General features: G+C 53.0%; 1 protein-coding gene across 4 annotated transcripts in view; it reads left to right on the forward strand.

The window, feature by feature from the left end:
- Positions 1-22160, forward strand: part of KAZN (kazrin, periplakin interacting protein) — a 1256655-nt gene that overhangs the window by 1055974 nt on the left and 178521 nt on the right. The window contains exon 1 of one of the 4 annotated variants that reach the window (XM_074380097.1): positions 7669-8146. The exons of 2 other annotated variants lie outside the window; for them this stretch is intronic. In XM_074380097.1, the coding sequence (XP_074236198.1) occupies positions 7939-8146 (208 nt within the window). In that variant the 5' untranslated portion in view covers positions 7669-7938. Of the gene's footprint in view, positions 1-7668; positions 8147-22160 lie in introns of those variants that run through there. One more of the 4 variants, XM_039473844.2, reaches the window with a different exon arrangement.

Here is a 22160-nt window from a genome sequence, read left to right on the forward strand (position 1 = left end):
AGATCATTTTGTTGCCTTCAAGAATGGCAGGCTGGGGCTCCATCACCATCCCATCGATAATGGCATGATGGTTAAGAGAACAGGTTCTGGAGCCAGAACTTTCTGAGTTTGAATCCTGACTTCACCTTATACTAGCTGTGTGACCTGGGGCAACCTGCTTAACCTCTCTGAACCTTGGATCCCTCATTGATAAAATGAGGATGGTAATAGTACTTAGCTAGTTGTTCTGGGGATAAAAATGAGCTAATATGTGTAAAATGCTCTGTCTACTATTAATAGATGAGCTAATATGTGTAAAATACTCCATCTACTATTAATAGATGAGCTAATATGTGTAAAATGCTCTATCTACTATTAATAGCTCTTACCAATAATGATTATATATCCGTGTATTGATAAAGGGATTAAATGATAACTTTTAAGTAAGGAGTCTCCAGCAGAGTGCCTGGCAGAGAGGTGGCAGTACTTAGTAAACAGTACCTGTTATTCTTTTCTTGGGCCCCTTGCTGGCCCCTGGACCTCTGTGGGATTTGAGAGACTGCACAGGGGTTCTTACTCTACGTTTTCCGGATCTGAAAACTGCCATGGTGAACACGGTGCCAAGATTCCCAGAACCAAGGGCCCCAGTTGGGGAAGTAGTTCCACTAGTAGCCACCGAGGGCAGCAGAGGGCACATCCTGTCCCCCCCCCCCCCCCCCCCCGCACTGCTGCGGGTTCCCTGGGAGTCCCCCTCTTTGTGAAGAATGAGGAGGTGACTGCTCCCTCCTGCCCACAGGCGCGCGTTCTCCATAACCCCTGATGTGGGAGGCAGTTCCGCAGGGAACACCGCTCACTCAGAGTCAGACTCCCAACGCTGCGTTTTCCAGCGGCATCACCTTGGACAGGCCCCCTTGTCTCCCGTAAACCTCTGTTTTCTCAGCTGGAACCTGGGGATAGGGTGGTTTGGCGGGTTGAGTGAGCTGGAAAGCACGGTGCCCAAACTGGGGTGAGTGCTCAGTCAATGACACCTATTCCCAAGGCTGCACCATGGCGATGAGTATGGACCCTGCCGCCAGACGATGTGGGCTTTAGTCCGGCTTCCGTCACTTACTGGCTGTGTGACTTTGGGTAAGTGACGTGACCTCTCTGTGTCTGTCTCCTCATCTGTAAAGTGGGGATGATAATAATAGTACACTTACCTCTCTGTGTTGTTAGGAAGATTAAATTAATATGTACAATTCTTCGAACAGTGCCCGGCACATGGCACATAGTAAGTGCTATGTAAATGTTTGCCATTATTATTACTACTAGTAGCAGCATTTTCACTGTTCTTTTTTTTTTTTTTTTTTTCAAGACATAGTCTTGCTCTGTTGCCCAGGCTGGAGTGCAATAGCATGATCTCGGTATACTGCAGCCTCCGCCTCCAGGGTTCCAGCAATTCTCCAGCCTCAGCCTCCCGAGTAGCTGGGATTACAGGTGCCCACCACCACATCCAGCTCATTTTCATATTTTTAGTAGAGACTGGGTTTCGCCATGTTGGCCAGGCTGGTGTTGAACTCCTGACCTTATGTAATCTACCTGCCTCAGCCTCCCAAAGTGCTGGGATTACAGACGTGAGCCACCACACCCGGCCTATTCTTTTTATTCTGAATAAAAGGTAAAACATTTTAACTTTCTGCAGAAACTCTCCTACTTGAAGTGAACTCTTCAAAAAGGGGCTTTAAAAAGGTGAGGTGTGGCCCCTGGAAGGAAAGACGTTATTGTTACAATTATGAATCTAACTTGGGGCCCATTGTGGTGGCTTGTACCTGTAATTCTAGTGCTTTGGGTGGCTAAGGTAAGAGGACCGCTTGAGGCCAGGAGTTCAAGGCAGCCTGGGCAACAGCGTGAGACCCCACCTCTAAAAAAAAAAATAAAACTTAGCTGGGCATGGTGGTGGCCCACCTGTGGTCCTAGGTACTCGGGAGACAGAGGCTGAAGGATTGCCCAGGAGTTGGAGGCTGCATTGAGCTTTCATCACACCACTGCATTCTAGGCTGGGTGACAGAGCAAGACTTTGTCTCCAAAAAAGAAAAAAAAAAAAAATTAATCTGGGGCTCATGACAGTCCAGCAGGCAGGGCATGAAGGCCAGCTGAGCTCTGTGAAACTGCTTTAATGGCCTGTTCTGTTCTGTCTGAGGACTGGGCTAAGCTCTGCCTCCAGGAGAAGCCCTTTGCAAGGCCCTAAAGGAGATCAGGATCTCTGCCAGGTCATTGGGGGTCCTGAGAAGACCATCAAAGGGTATCGGTGAGCCCATGACAGGCCCACAAAAGTCTCCAGCCTGGCCAGGACAGATGGCAGGATGGACCCCAAGTAAAATCCTCACCCCCCAAGGGCAAAGGTCTAAATAGGTTTGGGGAAAATCCCACTCTAATCCTTCCTGATGCACCTGAGTCCCAGAGTCCTGCTGGGATGGCTGAGGGAAGAAGAGGAGATCAGCGCCATCCCTGCCAGTGGCCTTGGCAACAAAGGCAGCCCGGGGGCTGCCAAAGGGCTTCGAAGTCACTTTGGAGTCCCCAGGAGTGGACTGAAGATGGCTGTCTCCAGAGAGATAGCAGGGAGTGTATCCCGCTCAGAAGCCATGAGCGTGTCACTCCGGCCTCCTCTGGGAATATTTCACTAACCCAGTTTTTAAGGATTAACCCTATGCTAGGCCCCACACAGAGCTTTACGTGCTCCTCATCTCCTGAAGGCCCCTGCCACAACCCGACAAGTAGTGACCACGATCATTTCCATTTTACAGTGGAGAACCCGAGGATTCTGGGGATGGATTCATCTGCCCACAATCACACACTAGTGAGGGTGAGAGCCAGGATCTGAATCCTGGCTTCTCTGTTCTAGGGACTGTGTCACCAACCCCCTGAGTGGGCAATTTCCAAGCTGACTCCGATGATCCCAGAGCCTCCTGGTGTCCACCTTATTTTGTCTTTTCTCCTAGATTGTGGGTGAGATCCACATGTACTTCTGGGGAACAGAATAGGGAGAAGGGGATGGGCTGTCCTGTCTGAGATTAGGCTGCAAACAGACTGTGGCTTCCATATTTCTTTTCCTTTTTTTTTTCTTTTCTTTGTTTTTTCGAGATGGCGTTTCACTCTTGTTGCCCAGGCTGGAGTGCAGTGGCACAATCTCAGCTCACTGCAACCTCCACCTCCGAGGTTCAAATGATTCTCCTGCCTCATCCTCTCGAGTAGCTGGGACTACAGGCATGTGCCACCACACCTGGCTCACTTCTGTATTTTTAGTAGAGACGGGGTTTCTTTATGTTGGCCAGGCTGGTCTTGAACGCCTGAACCTCAGGTGATCCGCCCGCCTCGGACTCCCAAAGCGCTGAGATTACAGGTGTGAGACACTGCACCCAGCAAGAGGCACTTTATGATCACACAAAGCAAGGTGTCCTGACATTGTGGCTGAGGTCTTCATACCCCTGGAAAGTCTTGCCAGGGGTTACAAAACTGTGGGGTGTTACAAAACTCTGTATCATCCTAGGAATCAAGAGTTAATGTTTTGTCTTAGCAAGAGGTATTTGGAGATAGTAACATGTGGGTTGGAATATCTCAGTAAAACATCTTCTACACATAGAAACATAACATTTGGGTCAATGATGGATCAATTGCATATTGATGGTGGTCCTTTTAGATTATGCTATATTTTCATCGTACTTGTTCTGTTGCGATCTGTTTAGATATACAAAAACTTACCATCGTGTTACAATTGCCTACAGTATTCAGAACAGTGACGTGTTCTACAGGAGCAATAGGCTGTACCACATGGCCTAGGTATGTAGTAGCTATCCCACATAGGTTTATGTAAGTACCCTCTACGATGTTTACGCAATGACAAAATTGCCTACCGACGCATTTCCCAGAACGCCATTCTGCCTCTGTCCCTATCCCTGTCATTAAGCGATGCATGACTATTTTAAAATCACAGCCAGATGGGGGGAAATGGGGGTGAGATTTCAGTGGGCTCAAATATTCAACTTCAGGCAGACTCCAAGCATAATGGGGTCTGTTACTGTTTCTGGGTTTTGTTCCTTGTCGGCTTCTCCAGTGATCTAAAGGAAGTTCCCCTGGGAACGAGGGGACACCGTGATGGGACCTGCACCGATGCCTGTGTCTGTACCCTCTTTTATGTTCTTGGATGGCACCCTGTCCAGCCTGAGGTCAGGGTCACGGGGACCCTGTCTGGCCTCAGAGCCAGAACCAGAGCAGCCTCCCCACCCCCTCACTGCCCCTGTCCCCTGTGAAGTCACACTATGCCTCTGCTCTTTAAAATGAGTTGCCGGGAGGACGAAATGAGGACAGCTCCTGCTGTCTTTGCTGACCCCCAAATCCTCCCTTCCTGCTGCTCCAAGGAGGCTGGACACAGTGTGCCCTGGAGCAGGACAGAGTGAGCCAAGTTGTCTCCGGTATCAATTCCCAGCATCCCCCAGGGGGCCTGGGAAGGTCTCCTGGGTGTAGAACTAGCTACAGAATTGGTAGGTCCCAATGTTAGGAAACAGTTAAGAATTTCAAGACAATAACAGCAGAGCATTTACCTTCTGAGCACGGGGCCCAGTGTGACCACACAGGTCACATGCCCAGAATCTGGGTCTGCATGGGAGTCTCCACTAAAACCCCCCTGGAGTTGTCATTTGCGTAGGACCTGCCCAAGCCACTCAGGGCAGAACATGGGTTGGTTAGTCCTTGGCTGGCTCCAGGATCTCCTGTCACAGAACTGAGCAGAAACATCTCCTGGGCCCAGGCATCCTCATACACATACCTCACGGTGTGTTTACTACACCGCCCCACCCAAGACAGATGGGTTTCTGCTAGGCTACTGACTGCCACTATGGCCACAGACTTGCCAGCCAGCAGAGTTGAGAGCAGGGACCGTGAGGGGCTACAGCTGAGTGAGGGGGGCATGGGAAGCCTGGGAACCTCCAGAAAAATGGGGAAGGTGGACCCCACTGCCATCTGAAGTCCTGGGCCTGAGTGTACAACACACACACACACACACACACACACAGAGCCACAGCAAACCTGCATGGAGAGTTGCAGAGGGAATTTCCCAGGGCTGTGGGCTTGCAAAGGAACCTGGATGTTTGAAAAGTAACTAGAAAGAGTATGTGTGTTTCCAGAGGTTGCAGAGGGGACCAGTGACGGCAGCCCTGGTGGCCAATAGGCTAGATAGAGGCTTTTAGATAATGTTGACTTTCTTCTTCCTCCGTCTCCTCTTCCTCCCTTTCTTTCTTCTTCTTCTTAAGTTTTAAAGAGTTGCTAATATTTCAAACTTAGATTTCACATAAAAATCCACATCCCTGGTAGCTCTAGACAAACAAAAAAAAGTAGAACATCTGGTAACACTAAGACGACATTCCTGCCTGACAGCAATCTGCAGCCTCCTCTGCGGGGGCCAGTGGCCTCGTTCACCACAGTCCCCACCATCCTCATGTCTCTCTGACACCAAATCCGAGTGACAGGAGTGACATACTCATGCTTATGCTGGTTTTTGTTTGCTTCTTATTGGTTTGGTTTTTGTTTTTGTTTTTTGTTTTTAGACAGGGTCTCACTCTGTCACCCAGGCTGCAGTGCGGTGGCACCATCTCGGCTATCTGCAGCCTCCCCCTCCCGGCTTTAAGTGATTTTCCTGCCTCAGGCTCCCGAATAGTTGGGATTACAGGCATGGGCCACCACTCCTGGCTAATTTTTGTATTTTTAGTAGAGATGGGGTTTCACCATGTTGGCCAGACTGGTCTTGAACTCCTGACTTCAAGTGACCCACCCGCCTTGGCCTCCCAAAATGTTAGGATTACAAGCATGAGCCACCACGCCCGGCCAAGTGCTATTTTTTTCTTGTCATGGAGTCGAGAGGAAAGCACATGTCTGTATCCAAAGTATAGCTGATGTACTTCCAGAAATATGAGAAAGAGTATGTTTCTTTGTAGAAGTAAAAAGTCTTCCTAAGTGTTTAATATGCCAAGAGTGTTTAAGTCAAAATAATACCACCTAAATGCCCTTAAGAAATAAACCACCACAGCCCCTGCTCTCCCCAGCTCACTCACTTATGTTCCCAGGCAGGTCCCTGAAGGTAACTCAGGCAGTCCTGGACCAGGTTTCTCCAGGATGCAGGATCTGGTAAGGGCGTTGCTAGCTTCTCTGCCCTCGGGGGCTCAGAGTGATCAGTCTTCTTTTCTGTCAGTTATCTCAGCCAAGGAGAGGAATTACGGGATTCCCAGCATCTCCAGTCACTTGGTGTGGTGTCAGTTTCTTTCTTCCTGGAAAAGTGCTGTAGGGACTTTTCTTCCACTGCTGGGAGCATGCAGCACTTGGCATGCCACGCTGCCCTCCGCTGGGCAATCAAAACTGCTAGCTAAACATGGCAGGGATTCTAAGGCAGCCTCCGCAGCCAGGCCTTTTCCGTCATTGGGTAGGTGAGGATGCAGGGGCGGGTGGAAGCTGGGAAGGCCACATGGTTGGTGGCCAGGCCACTGTGGTTGCCGAGAGCTAGGGCTTCTTACCCACAGGCAGGAAACGGCTCCTAAAAGGTTTTGTAGATTTGGGGGAAAGTAATTTGCTTCTCACAGCTTGTTGGAGAGCCATAGGCCAGTGACCTAGAAATTTGCACGTCTCAGGCCTGGACCAGTGGGAGCTCCAGGTTACAGAGCCAGGTCTGGGCAGGGTAGGGATGCATTCATGCTGCCTGCAAGGGGAGGCTGGGGGCTCCATGAGTGTGTGACTACTCACCTGGCTGTGTAGCCTCAGCTCCCGCGTGGCTACAACTGGGGGAAACTGGACCTGCCTCCTGGGGCTGTCAGGAGATAATTAGTCCTTCTAAAGAGCATCGTAATCCGAAGATCAAAGGGGGTTCAGAGCTGCACACTAACTTCCCAGGAGCACTGCCAGCCTGAACACCTACTCCAGCGGGTGGCTTCTGCTGTGCAGACCCTCCAAGTTGCCATCTCCTACAGGATTCGCCTGGCCTTGTCACTGTTCCCCCACCCACTCCCAGGGTCCAGGCTCTGGTCTCCCCTGGCAACTCCCTCACCTGCCAGTGGTTGCCATAGTTGGAGAGTCCCTAGGCAGCACTGATGATGGACAGTGGGGAACTACTAATGCCCTAACTCATAGATGGGGAAACTGAGGCTGGGGAAGTGAGGTGAAGTCACAGGGCCTCCCACCAGATCTCAGCCCCTTGCTATCTCCCCCACCGAACGGTGCGTGCACGCTGCATTCCCTTCACTTAGAGGATGGCTGGTCACGGCAAAGAGGAGTGAAGGAAACGTCCTGGGACCACTCCCCTGCCCACCCACTCCTCCTGACCTCTCCCAGCCGGCTCTAGGGACCTCGGCTTCTGGCAAGGCTGTCACAGGGTGTCAGGAGAGGAGGGAGATACAGCAAAGTTGCGGGGGAGGCCAGGCAGGGGCCAGAGGCCTTCAAAGACCGGGGCTCCAGGGGTGCCACGGCCGCCCCTGCGACACCGGCCATCTTTCTGACCCTGCGTGTCCCCAGGAATGACCGCTTCGGGGATGCACCGAGTGGCCGGGCCGGGCGCACAATGGGGCGACGCGGCGGCGCTCCCGGGGCACTCGGGCCAGTCTGGGCGCCGCGGCGGGGCGGGGGAGGGGGCGGGGCGCGGCAGGGGCGGGGCGAGCCTCGGCCGTCGCCAGCCCGGAAGGAGCGGGAGGAGGAGCCGCGGGACTGGGAGTCGTTCCCACGTGAGAGGTTCCGCGGCCGAATTCCTCGCGTGCAGCGGCCAAGGACCGCCCGGCGTCCAGCCGGACGGAGAGCCCTGGTCCGGGGCGCCGGGGCGGCCGAGCGGGCGGCAGGGGCGGCGCTCGGCTGCGCCCCGATGCGGCGGTGACCCCTGGGACTGTGAGCCCGGCGCGCGCCGTCGGAGCCCCCCGCGCCGCCGCGGGCAGCGCCCCCAGGGCACCCGGCATGCGGGCGGCCGACTCCGGCTCGTGGGAGCGCGTCCGCCAGCTGGCAGCGCAGGGCGAGCCGGCGCCTTCCTGCGGAGCGGGGGCCGGGCCCTCGCGGCCCCCGGGACCTGCAGCCTGCGAGCCGTGCGTGGACGCGGCGGGGCCCGGCGATCTGCCCCGTGTCGGGGCGCCCCGGGTCCGAGCCGATGGCGACTGCAGCCAGCCGGGTAGGTGCGCGCGGGGCTGGGCGGGGCGGGCGGCGCGGACACAGGCCCGGGAGCCGCCGGGGCCGGGCGCGCGAGGGCGCTCGGAGCCGGGATCGGGAAGCCGCTGGTGGCAAAGTTCTCGCGGCGCGCAGAGCCCCGAGCCCCGGGCGGGTGCAGCGGGAGGCGCGCGGGACGCGGAGTTAGTTCCTCGGCGTGGGGACCGCGGCTCGGGGGCCGCACCGGGAGGCCAGGACCGCGTCTGCAGGAGCCGGGCGATCCCGCTGCGCCTGGAGACCCAGCTCCGGGCCGGACCCGGCGTCTGCTGCGGGAAGCGTGGGAAAGGGGCCAGCCCCGCGCGAAGTTGGGTCGGCCCCCTGGGACCGCACCTGTGAGCCATCTGGCGGCCCCCGCGGAGTGCCGAGGGGAGCCCCCTTCACCGCCGCCCCTCCGAGGCGAAATTGATGCCTCGCGTTTGCTAGGAGCCGGGAGATTGCTGCGTTTCTCATACACTTGAACTCCGAGTAATGCAGAAAGAGAAATTGCAGAGGTGGAGACACAAATGCAGTGATCTAATTGCGTATGGTTGGCTAATCCGCCCCAAGTGGAGAACAGCGTTTTACTGTTAAAGTGTTCCCAGTGGGTGTGCCCAGTCCATCCCACCCAGGCCTCCGCTGTCTTTCTTCCCCTTCCCCCTCCCCCCAGGTTAGGGCACGGGGATGGGAGACAGGAGCCCCCCTGCATCGTCTTGACTGGAGGAGGAAGAAACCATAGAAGACGCAGGGCTTTTCTGAGAAGGGGCTGCCATCATCAGGTCCAAGTTCTGAGTACTTTTTCCGGGAAAGATGGGAGGGAAAGGCACAACATAATTAGTCCTTATTTATTGAACACCTATTGTGTTCTAGTAATTCGCATGCAACATATCCTTAAAATCTTATAACAACCCTGGGAGGGAGGCTGTGTTATCTCGAGATAACACGGATGGGAAAAGAAAAGCTCAGAGGTTAAGTGACTTGCCCAAGTTCCCAGAGTCCTAAGTCATGACGTTGGAATTCCAGATTTTGTTCGTGGAAATCCAAAGCCTTAGCACCATAATACATCTCCCAGGCAGCAAGTTCACTAGCTGGGGAGCACACGGGCTTATTTACCTAATAATTATTAGCCAACCACAAGGCCCACTATTCCTGTTTTTCCTATGTTATCCTCCCCAGAAGATGGAAAGCCGCCTCTGGATGTCAGGGCAGAGGATTCCTCTCTCCTGTGTAGGAGTTTTGCTCTTCCTACCTTCTCCCCAGTTACACGTAGCAGAGTCCAAGACAGGTTGATGTAAAACGGCATAGATGCGAAGAGTAAGCAGACGGGAGAGCTTGGGCAAGTTGCTTCATCTTTTCAAGACTCAGTTTACCCATCTGTACAGTGGAAATAATAATGGTCCCAACTAAAGATTTGTCATTCCAAAGATTGTGTCTGTAAAGCACCTTCCCTCATTCACGGTAAGTGCTTAATGCGTATTACCTCTCAGCTCCTTCTGATGTTACATGCTTGCTAGATTACCCGTCAGTGCCCCACTGACTCAATTTTCCATTAGATGGTGGTGCTTTCTGCTCTGTCTCCACCCTCATGAACTATGTCAAGATGACTTTTGTCTTATCTGTAAAATGCTTCAGTGATCTGAGGCTGAGTGTTAGGTCAGTGGAAGTTGTTATTATGAAAACATGTGCAGGAGATGGCTGGGTGGAGATAAGGCTGGTTACTTTGTGTCTATATAGACTCCAGTTGTGTGTTTATAATAATATCCTAACAACGGGGCTGTAGCCCAGGAATGCCTGTTTCCTAGGTCTAGGGGTGAGTGGTTGCTACTCCTGCAGCCCTCATGTTGTGCCCGTTTTAAAAGAGCGCATTGGAAACCTCTTTTCCTGATTTACAGATGACATCACTGGCATGAAACAAGATCAGACCAGCAGCTAAACCAGAAAGTTTTGAGTTTTCTCTACCCCACTGCCCTTCCCCCTTTCTGGTCTCTGGTTCTTAAAAACCAAATCGAGTTTCTGAGAACTTCCATGATCGCCAGGCATTGAGGGAGGACAGCCTGCCATGAGAATGGTTTCAGAAACCGTGGACTGTTACGAGGGGATTTCCTCTAGGAGGGAGATGGGAACTCTTTGGCCCAAAGCTGCAAGCTGAACTTGTTGCTGAAATAAACATTTCACCCAGGCCGGGAGGTGACTGTTCGTCGAATCTCAGCGCTTGATCCCAAGTTGAATGCTCAGTTTAAGGAGCTGGAAGAGGTGCCCTGTTGGATGGGAGAGTCTGTGAATTGGCACTTTCAGAGATGCGGGGAAGGGGAAAGGTAGAGGGGTGCTGGCCTGGTGAGATGGAGGCCTGAACACCTTCAATTGCTCAGGGAGAATTGTCCTGAGGTCAGCAGGTGATGGCCCTGTAATGGTGACAGCTCTGGCCTCCAGGGTGGATGATCCAGGCACTGGAGCCGGAGATGCAGACATTGGATGTTTGCACAATCCGTTCCTGCTTCTGCCTCTATTGTATTTTACTCTGAGATACTCCACAACTCAGCTTCCCCGTTGGCACTGAGGGACTAACTCCTTCTGTGGGGCAGATCATTCCAGAGCCCCCTCGGAATGAACCAGGTCCTCACTGGAGTTTTTAAAGCCGAGAACAGGAATCCAGTTCTTCAACCTTTCATTGTCCATTCATCCGGTCACATTTCTTGAGCATCTGCTCCAGGCCAGGCACTGTTGTAGCTGCCAGGGATATGGCAGCAGAGGAGATGACTGCAGCCCCGGTTTCCATGGAGCTTACATTCTGTGGGAGGAGATTTCCAGTAGGCAAATAGGCGCAGGATATGTCCAGAGATGGTGTAAGAGTTATGCAGAAAAATAAAGCCAGGGAGAAGTTAGAATGATGGGAGCAGGCGCTGCTTTGTATTTAGGTAGGGGGGACAGAGCAGCACGTTCCAGAACGAAGTGAGGTGCTTGGGTGCTGAGTTTCAAATGCAGGAGGGTGTTGCTGATGAGCTAAAGGAACTAAGTCGTTTTTTTTTTTTTTTTTTTTTTTTTGAGACGGAGTTTTGCTCTTGTTACCCAGGCTGGAGTGCAATGGCGCGATCTCGGCTCACCGCAACCTCCGCCTCCTGGGTTCAGGCAATTCTCCTGCCTCAGCCTCCTGAGTAGCTGGGATTACAGGCACACGCCACTATGCCCAGCTAATTTTTTGTGTTTTTAGTAGAGATGGGGTTTCACCACGTTGACCAGGATGGTCTCGATCTCTTGACCTCGTGATCCACCCACCTCGGCCTCCCAAAGTGCTGGGATTACAGGCTTGAGCCACTGCGCCCGGCGTATTTTTTAAAAGGTGATGGGAAATTAGCATCTTTGTAGACAAGGCGCTCCAGGGGTCTGTAACGGAAGCCTTTGCACTCTAACCTTATTGCTCTGTTTGTCATTTCTCTTTACCCTGAGCTCAGAAAGCCACGTGGCCTTATCCTGCCTCTCCACATCCTCTACCTTTTTACAATTCTGTATTATTGTATTGTGGTGTTCATTTGTGTTCTTATCACTTCTTGCCCCTCCCCTTTAATGAGACCCGAGGCTGAGGGGACTGGGGTGCTTGCATGTCTTCGTGTACTAGCTCTCAGCACTGTTTCCTCCCGGGGACCAGTTACAGTGTGAAACAAACATGATGCTTTGTCTTCATGGGCGAAGCAACCCCGTGGGGACGTGCCGTTGCTAATCCCATCCACAGATGGGGAAACTGGCCCTTAGGAAAGTTCAGTCATTGCCCAAGGCCACGCAGCCAGTGGGTGTCACAACCAGGAATTTCTCCCAGACTGTAGACCTCAGAGCAGTGTGGAAAGACTTCATGTTGCTGTAAAGAAAGTAGACCCACATTATTTCTCATCTCTTTTTCCTTTACACTTTTATCCTTTAAAAAAAAAAAAAAAAAAAAATGTGTCCTGTCCTTGGCACTCTTGGTTTTAAGCAGCTCAAGCATTTGCTTATCTTTCTGCTGTTAGCAATTTCAGCGGGAGGTCAGCTCTCTGTGAGCCCTTCTGAAAAGGACTTCTGCTGGGACTGGGTGAGATGAAATCTCCACTGCTCGGGATTAAGCATGCTTTTCGGAAGCTGCCCACTAGGACCCATTGGTGGGTTTCGTGTGAGCCTACTTCTGCGAGCAGGGTGAGGGCAGAATGCAGGCAGTGGAGGGCTCGGTTCTCCTGGACAATCGGGGTGAAAGCCGCTGCTGAGACCCGTTTCCCTGGGGAGTCTCAACCTGTGACCCAGCACCCTCCACTCTTCACCCTGTGTCAGTGTGATGGACTGAACTTTACCCTTCTGCCAAGGCGGGTGGCACGCCCTAGTGGGTACAGGGCACCGGTTTTGGAATCAAACACACACTGGTTTGAATTTGTCAGCTCTGCTCCTTACTAGCTATATGCCCCCAAGCAAGTTATTTAAGGTACCGAGCCTCAGTTGACCTTTCTGTAAAATGGGAATCTTACTACCCACGTCAGAGTTGTTGGAAATCAGACAGGAATCTGTATGATTAGCATTGTTTCTACCTGTGGGGTCCAATGCCACCCATGCCGTAAGGGAGGAGGGCGATTCCTCCAGACTCCAAAGGACTTGATGTGTATGTGTTTAAAATATAGAGAATACATTTCTCTTATTTTTGAAGTTTGAAATATTGGGATTTACGCAGACAGGTGACTCGAAGGGCTGCTAGCTGCGTACTTGGCCTTCTGAGTCATCATGAAATCTCCACAATGGGCACGAAGCACCATTTATGTTCTTTGTAATATTCCAGTTGAATGAACTGTACAATTTGCCAGGACCCTCCAGCCATTCTGGAGGAAGAAGAGTTTGTTCGTTTTTTAATCATCTCAAGAGGAAAACAGCACCCCTGGCTCTAGAGTTAGCCTCCCGCATCCATAACAGGGCAAGCTGACAAAAATGAAATCTCGGCACATTCGCATGTAGACAGATTTGAGCCCCAGCAGATAAGCGCACCTAACATGTCATTAAAGCCAGCCCAAGCCATCGCCCTGGGGATCCCGTGTTTGCTGTGAGTCACTAAGGGCTGTAAACCCTCCAGAGACAGGCATGGTTATAAGGAGTGTGCGGACGTGGAGTGATTTTAATGGATTTACTCTCCGTGAGTGTGTCTTCTGTTGTGGGTGCCAGATGAGGTGCCTTTCAGGAAGAGGGAAGGTCAGGCTTGCCTTCTGTTCCCAAGGACAACCTCTGTCTCCCTTGTGGCAGCCTCTGTGAAGGTGGGGACTCCAGGCTTTCTCTTGTCTGCTGCTTGGATGCCTTCAGGAGAGGCCAATTAGAGGACATGCATTGTGGCGATGCTCTGGAACTCTTAGCAAATGGCAAGAGCTCAGTCACGTGCTGCACCCAATTTGGAGGAAATTCACAGCCAGAATAATGTAACAGGCACATGAGTGCTGCCTGACGTCCCAGCCCTGAACTGGGTGACACCAAGTCTGGCCTAAGGGGCGGGGGAGCTGTTGGGCTCTGGGAGGGGCCAGTCCTCAGTCCACAGGGGGACTGTTTTGGGAAACACCCTCCACCTGGCACCTGGTGGCTAATCTGCAGGTGCGGACCAGATCGTCTTTTGTTGCCTCTTGGATTTGGAGGCTGACGCGGGCTCCCAGCTAGTTCGGGCTGTAACTTCATCACAGGCATGGACTGTATTCACTCCCTTTTAATTGTACAGAAGTTTCAGAAAGCGCTCCCTGGGGGATTGGAGAGAAGTAAAAACAACAGCTGCTGTTTCCTGGATGCCTTATTCCCTCCCCTCTCAGCGCAGCCTCAGCAGCGTGCTCGTAACTTTGAAGTTCTGTGTGCCCAGGCAGGGAAAAAGGTGGATTTCTGTTCAGTCGGGTCCCACTGGCATGGGAAGATCATTGATTGAGGGCCAAGCAGTAACCAAGCAGCGCCCTGTTCCATGCGTTTCTGTTGATCCCCCCGTTCCTGCCAGCCAGCTGGCATTCTCCCCCTCTTACAGGGAGTCCACCGAGGCCTGGAGAGGGTACACCGATTGTGTTCCAGGCTGCTGTGCTGCCCTCCTGGGGCCATTGCTCTTGAGGTTTTCCTGGTCAGCTGACGAATCCCCAGGCTACCAGGGCACAGGGCCGTGGCTGAGATGCTGAGAGTCATGGGGTTTTCTCTCTGGCACCTTCCGCTCACTGGCTTCCAATCAGCCAGAGCCAGTTGGGAGGGGGGCCTCTGGGGCCCAGAGTGGCTCCCAGTCTCTGTCTCCAAGAGACTCTGCCCCTGCCCCTTCACCCCAGCCAGAGGTCAGAGGCGAGCTGGCTCCTGATGGGAGGTCACCCTTGCACCCATTTGGAAACCTAGAATGCAGAGCCCTGAGAGGGAAGTCTGTGCAGGGCTGGGGTCAACCTGCTCCCTCTACAAGGTGAGGAAACTGAGGCCCGAGGCTGGGAAGGGATCATACTCCAGGATGTCACACAGTGAGGCTTCCAGGGCCAGATATGAAACTTTAGAAAATGCATGAGAGGCTGGGGGCGGTGGCTCCCACCTGTAATCCCAGCACTTTGGGAGGCTGAAGCGGGCGGAGCACTTGAGGTCAGGAGTTCAAGACCAGCCTGGACAACATAGTGAAACCCCATCTCTACTAAAACAAAACATACAAAAATTAGCCAGGCATAGTGGTGCATACCTGTAGTCCCAGCTACTCGGAAGGCTGAGGCAGGAGAATTGATTAAATCTAGGAGAGGAGGTGGAGGTTGCAGTGAGCCAAGATCACGCCACTGCACTCCAGCCTGGGCAACAGAGCAAGACTCTGTCTCAAAAAAAAAAAAAAAAAGAAAGAAAGAAAGAAAGAAAGAAAGAAGGAAAGAAAGAAGAAAGAAAGAAAGAAAGAAAGAAAGAAAGAAAGAAAGAAAGAAAGAAAGAAAGAAAGAAAGGAAGGAAGGAAGGAAGGAAGGACAAGTCATGGGAATGTCTTGGCAGCTCTGGAAGTTTTCACCCTTTACCATCTTCCCCAGCCTCCTCTGACCCCTTCAAGGCGGGTCTCAGACTTTGGGGATTGCACTGGTCTGGGGTGCTTGCTGATGTATAGATTCTCAGATTCCTCTCCCCAGCCAGGAATCTGGATTTGTATCAAGTACGCTGTGTAATTTTGACATTCCACAGATTAGACTTTGAGAACCTCTGCCCTTTGCTTTCCTGGGATTGGGTTAATTTTAGAGTAAGAAACCCCGGAGGGCACAGGCTGTGGTTTATGCTGTGTTGCCCAGACTGGAGCGCAGGGGCGATCAGAGCACACTAGCGCCTTTTCACTCCCACAGGTGGCTCAAAGTACCCAGTCAGGTAGATGGACATCTTAGTTAAATCTCACTTTTTTTCCTTTTTGTGCCAACCCTTACCCGGGCACATGTGTTCCCAGAATCTGCTAGAAAGAGACACATGTATTTCTTGGTCTTGTGAACTCGCAAGGCTGTCCTGCAGTGAGAGAGCAGGCAGAAGCTTTGGTGGTGGCTGTTCCAGGCTCCAGGCTGCCCACCAGCACTCATGTGCTTCCCATTCGAATTCCTGGCTCCTTGAGCCCCGCAGAGGAGCCAAGGCGCTGGGCAGGCTGCTAGGAGACAGAGGAGACAAAACTCTTGTCCTGTTACTCACCCACCTTCGAGGCCTGTTCCCATGCTTCCCAGGGCGGCCCCTCACCCTCCCGGCCCTGCCCACACCCCGGGTCCCTTTCATTGTCTGCGTGATGCTGTTCCCGTGGCCAAACATCCAATTGAGTTCTTGTCTGTGCTTCCTCTGGCATCTCTACCTGTGTCAGTCAGACTCGGAGAGCCACATGGGGGAGTTTCTATTTACTCTCTGCCCTTTGAGGAGGAGAGCCAAGGGGCTTGGGAGATTGCGAGGCGACTCTGTGTGTGGCCCTCCCCTGCGTGGTAGCCCCTGGGCTTACATGCAGCTGGTACGACTGAAGAACTGAGATTTAAGTTTGACTTAATTGTAAAAGGCCACATGTGGCTAGTGGCTCCCATGTTGGAGCTGACCCTGAGTCAGAGCATGAGGCTATTGAGTGTTTCCAAGGCTTGGGAAGTCTGAGATATGTGTTTTTCCACCAAGAAAATGTGTGTTTTCCACCCACAAGGAGCTGAGCCCTGACATCACTGGGCTCAAATGCAGATTCTCACCCCAGAAATCGACTCCAGGTTGCGGTTCAGAATCCTGCACTTTTTTAAATGCATTTTTTATATTGTGGTAAAACATAATTGACCGTTTGAACCATTGTTAGAGATTCCATTCAGTGGCATTAGGCACATTCAGTGTGGGATGACCGTCACCACAATCCACTTCCAAAACTTTTTCATCACCCCAAACAGAAACTGTGCCCGTTAAACTCTTAACTCTCCATCCCTCTCCCCGCCACAGCAACCACCGTGCTACTGTCTATCTCTGTATATTGGCCTATTCCAGGTACCTCATCTAAGTAAGATCACATCGTTGTTGCAGGATTCTGTGCTTTTTTTAAATTGCATTTTAGGTTTTGGGGTACATGTGAAGAACATGCAAGATTGTTGCATAGGTACACACGTGGCAGTGTGATTTGCTGCCTTCCTCCCCTTCACCTAGATCTGGCATTTCTTCCCATGCTCTCTCTCCCCAACTCCCCACCCCCCACCATCCCTCCCCTATTTCCCCCCACAGACCCCAGTGTGTGATGCTCCCCTCCCTGTGTCCATGTGTTCTCATTGTTCAACACCCACCTATGAGTGAGAACATGCGGTGTTTGATTTTCTGTTCTTGTGTCAGTTTGCTGAGAATGATGGTTTCCAGGGATTCTGTGCTTTTTAAAAATTTATTTGTTTATTGAGATGGAGTCTCACTCTGCTACCCAAGCTGGAGTGCGATGGTCTGATCTCCGCTCACTGCAACCTTCGCCTCCCGAGTTGAAGCGAATCTCCTGCCTCAGCTTCCCGAGTAGCTGGGATTACAGGCATGTGCCACCACACCCGGCTAATTTTTTGTATTTTTAGTAGAAACGGGGTTTCACCATGTTGGCCAGGCTGGTCTTGAACTCTTGACCTCAGGTGATCTGCCCGCCTCGGCCTCCCAAAGTGCTGGGATTACAGATGTGAGCCACTGCACCCGGCCCTCTTTTTTCATAGCATAGTTGTGAGTGCTAAACCCAAGGACCACTCCTTGCCCCGGGGTTTTGAGCAGAAGGGCACCTGCTGCTTAGACGCTACAGGGAGGTAACCCTTCCTTCAGTGCCAGAGAGATTTTCTGTTCAGCATCAGAACAGTCTGCCCCGGGAGGGAGTGGGTTCCCCAGCACTGGAGGCATCATGCAGGGACTGGGTGTGCCCCACTAGGGTACCAGAGTAGTCACTGGGGGGCTGCTGCTGGCTGGCACCCATCTAAATAGTCAATTTCCCATCCTGGCCTCCCGTTGCCACCGCCATCTCTCCTTTCAAAGAAAGGTGGGGAGGTTGGGCCAGCTGAGTCTGTGGTTCTGCAGCCACCTTCATACCATGAGCATTCCCTCCTGCCCGACACCTTCAAACCTCTGACCCAGGCTGAAGATCCTCGCTGATCTTGAGTAGCCCTTCTCCCGGTGCCGCCAGCCTCTGGCATTCCCTTAAACCTCCAGCCGTGGGGGGAGGAGTTGTTGGGCTTGCATTTCCTCAGCGCTGCCCCCAGCTTTCCTGTGCTCCTTTGAGGCCGTCTCGGGTGCGCTCACAGCTGACCAAGGGGCAAACCTGCATCTCTGGTGTTCCCTCTGCAGGGATAGAGGCCACCCGTTGGGTTCTGGGGCAGTCACGGATGCTTCCCCTGCCAGGCTGGGCTGCCTTCTCCTTCCCACCAGGGTACAATGCTCCTTCAGGTGTGGGGTGGACATGTCTACCCTGGGTGGCATCTTTCCTCTCTCTGGCACCCTCGAATGACCTGTGAGGAGCTCCATTTTATTTTATTTATTTTTTTTTTTTTTTTGAGGCAGAGTCTCACTGCCTCCCGGCTAGAGTGCAATGGTGCGATCTCACCTCACTACAACCTCCACTTCCTGGGTTCAAGCTATTCTCCTGCCTCAGCTTCCAGAGTAGCTGGGACTACAGGTGTACACCGTCATGCCCGGTAGTTTTCGTATTTTTAGCAGAAACGGGGTTTCACCATGTGGGCCAGGATGGTCTCGATCTCTTGACCTCGTGATCTGCCCGCCTCAGCCTCCCAAAGTGCTGGGATTACAGGTGTGAGCCACCGCGCCCGGCCCCAGAACTCCGTTTTATAGGTGGGGAAATGGAGGCTGACACAGCATGATCTCTGTAAGCCACTGCTGTCTGATAGAACTTTCTGCAAAGCTGGAAGCGGTCTGTATCTGCATCGCCCAGGATGGTGGCCCCTGGGCTTAACTGTAGCTGGTACGACTGAAGAACTGAGATTTCCATTTTACTTAATTGTAAAAGGCCACATGTGGCTAGTGGCTCCCGTGATGGAGCTGGCCCTGAGTCGGGGGATGAGGCTGATGAGGGTTTCTGAGGCCTGTCTCAGCTTTGGAAGCCTGAGGTGTGTGTTTTCCCACCATGCTCACCTGCGGCTGCCATGCTTCTCCGCGTGGCCCCCACGCCACCATCCTTAGAGTCACTCAGGGGTGTGTTGCTTTCCGGTGTTGTTTCCTGGACCCCATACCCACCCAAACAATCAAAAGCATCTCGGGGCCAGGCGCAGAATGGCTCACGCCTGCAATCCCAGCACTTTGGGAGGCAGAGCCGGGTGGATCATTTGAGGTCAGGAGTTCAAGACCAGCCTGACCAACATGGCAAAACCTTGTCTCTACTAAAAATACAAAAATTAGCCAGGCATGGTGGCACATGCCTGTAATCCCAGCTGCTCTGGAGGCTGAGGTGGGAGGATCACTTGAACCTGGGCGATGAAGGTTGCAGCGACCCAAGATCACGTCACTGTACTCCAGCCTTGGCAACAGAGAGAGACCCTGTCTCAAAAAAAAAAAAAATCTGGGAATGTGCCCAAGAATCTGCATTTTAAACAGACCCCACCCCTACCCCCAGATGATGCCAGCTCACTCTGCATTTTGAGGACTGAGGCTCCAGCACCTGCCGTCTTTACTTCTGTGGGTCTTCCCAGCGTCAGGGGCCCAACTCTGTCCTTTGTGCCTCTTCCCCGATCCACATCCCCCAGAATCCCATGAGCTGGGCCAGCGATTCTCCAGGTGTGTTGCCAGGACCAGCAACATCTGCAGCCCCCGAGGACATAGCAGATATGCAAATTCTCTGTCCACTCCAGACCCAAAGAATCAGATACTCTGGGTCTTAACAAGCCCACCAAGGCAATGTTGATGAAACTATAGTTTGAAAGCAGCCACTGAGCAAGGCCTCTCTAGAAACCTTCTACTTATTTTTCCTCTTTCCCTCCCTCTCCCCTCCCCTTTCGTTGTCTCCCGGTACCCTGGCCTGCTCCCTCCCCAGCTGCCAAGGGCTGGTTGGCCCTTCTATGTCTAGAGGCTGCTGGATGTGTCACTAGATAGTCTGTCTGCCTTTTACAAGGGCCTTCAGAGATCCTGGCCTTACCCAGGGGACGGCCCTAATGGTGCTGTTAGGGGGGCAAGCGGAGCAGCAGCCTGCAGTACCCCCGCCCCCATCTTCTCCCAACACCCCAGGTGGTGGCCGCCTGCTCCCCCAGGGCCAGAATTTCCGAAGAGCAGAGGGCCAGATGGGCCCATTTCCCTGGAGCCTCCAAGCCCGCCTGCCCTTGGGGATGCCTGGACAATGTCCACCCAGCCCACAGCTGTGCTCAGCAGATAGTACTTTTCCATGTCACATGTCCCCAGTGTGTAGAAAGGCAGGGGAGGTGAAGGGCAGAACATCAGCCCTGGCTTTGCAGCTGACCTGCTGTGGGACCTTGTACAGCTCACTCACCCTGTGGATGTGTGTCCCTGTTTGGTGAAGTGAAATCATAGCGTCAGCCCGGCCTAGCGCGTAGATCTGTGCTTTACAAGAGCCCGTGGATGTGGAAGTGCTTCATTCACACTGAGGCGCCTCAGAGATGCGGTTGGTACCATCGGTTGGTAGCTATAGGATGCTGGTGAGGACAGACCTGTACCTGGGCCACCACCTTGTCCTGTTTTTCCCAGGACTTTACTGGTTCGCCCCTGAACATCCCACACCATGGGATGTGCCTTGGTCTCAGGCAGACTGGGCTGGTTGGTCACTGGTGCTCTGCTCCGCTGTGCCAGCCACACTCGGCTGCTCTTGCCATACAGAAAGGAATCCCGGCTGGGTGCGGTGGCTCACACCTGTAATCTCAGTACTTCGGTAGGCTGAGGCAGGTACATCACGAGGTCAAGAGATCAAGACCATCCTGGCTCACACGGTGAAACCCTGTCTCTACTAAAAATACAAAAAATTATTCAGACGTGGTGGCACATGCCTGTAGTCCCAGCTACTCAGGAGGCCGAGGCAGGAGAATGGCTTGAACCCGGGAGGCGGAGGTTGCAGTGAGCCGAGGTCGCACCACTGCACTCCAGCCGGGGTGACAGCAAGACTCCATCTAAGAGAAAAAAAAAAGGGGGGGGGATCCCTCTACCCTCCCAGCAGCTGAGGCCTCACCTACCTGCCCCTGCTTTTAGATTCCCCCATCACTTTGATCCCTGCTGCTCGGCTGTCACTCCCAGCTCATTCAGGACAGCAGGCATCAATTCATGACCTTTGCAGCTCAGATTCCAGCCAACCAGCTCTTCATTATGTCACATTTGTCCGTTTGCTCACTCAATCACTCATCCTGTAAGTACTCACCAGGGCCCAGCTGAGCGCCTGGCACTGACCGCTGAGCAGGACAGACCTTGCTCTCATGGCACTTACATTCTGGAAGAGGTTTTGTTCTGTCTAGAACTCCTAACTGAAACCAGAAAGATACCCTCCCTCACCTTCTCCCCAGATGCGACAGGCCTGCTTGTTCACTCACACGGCAGACATCCAGCACCTGCTTCGTACTCGGTTTTGTGTGAGGATCTGCAAACGTGACAGTCCCCCTTCTGCCTCCACTGGAGGAGCTCAGGGTCTCTCTGACCCATGAACCACCCTAGCTCATCCCTACCCTTCGCCTTGCTAGTTCCCATCCCTCCCTGTCCTAGGCCTCCAACCTTTCTGGGAGCCCTTCTTGCTCATGGCAGCCCCTCTGGGCGTCATTCTTGCAGTGCTATCTGCAAATGTCACCCAGATCACAGCGTGGCAGAGAGTAGCCCTGCAGAAGGTGAAGATGGCACCTCAGCAAGCATGTGTCTGTGCCCCGTATGTCTGCACCCCATGTGTCTGACCCCTGTATGTCTGTGCCCATTGCTAGGTGTTACGGGACCAGAGGAGAGCCTTCATCATAGACCCTGCTGGTTAATTACTTGCAGGTTTTCTTAGAGTACCTACTTTGGGCCAGATCCCTTTCCAGTTCCTTGTGGAAGAGGTCGGTTTTCTCTTTTATGAATTGTGTGTTCTTTCCCTTCCCCCTCTGTCTTCAGGGACTGTCGAATCCATTGCCACCTCTTAGGTTCCGTTCACCATCTCCTGGCCGTAAATAATCACGTCCCCTCCGCCTCTGGCCCTCCTATCCTTCTTTGATCACACAAAGTCCCACGTCGGCTTGTAGGAGGACCCCTGGATCTGTCAGCCTCCTGAGTATGGGGCCTGGGTGGGGTTGACTGAACACCCTCTCCTTCCCTCCCCAGTGTGCCTGCTCCCTCCAGGGCCTGCATGAGCGCTTGCTGTGATGTCCCCTTCACCGCTGTCCTGGCTTATCCCTGACAGAGCTGAGCACACTGAGGTCCGCGGCAGCAGCTGGTGCTTCGGGTGCTCCAGACGGCATCTGGCTCTTCTCAGCCTTCCCAGTGGGAGTCTGATTTTCCAGCCTGTGCCTGGAGCTTGGCCATCTCCCTGGAAGGCGCTGATTGATCCCCTTTAGAGGTGACTTGAATCCATACCCAGCAGGCAGGCCAGTGCTACCTTCTCATAGCGGAGCAGGAGCACACAGCCC

This window comes from Saimiri boliviensis, chromosome 11 (genome assembly GCF_048565385.1).
Source record: "Saimiri boliviensis isolate mSaiBol1 chromosome 11, mSaiBol1.pri, whole genome shotgun sequence".
NCBI lineage: Eukaryota > Metazoa > Chordata > Mammalia > Primates > Cebidae > Saimiri > Saimiri boliviensis.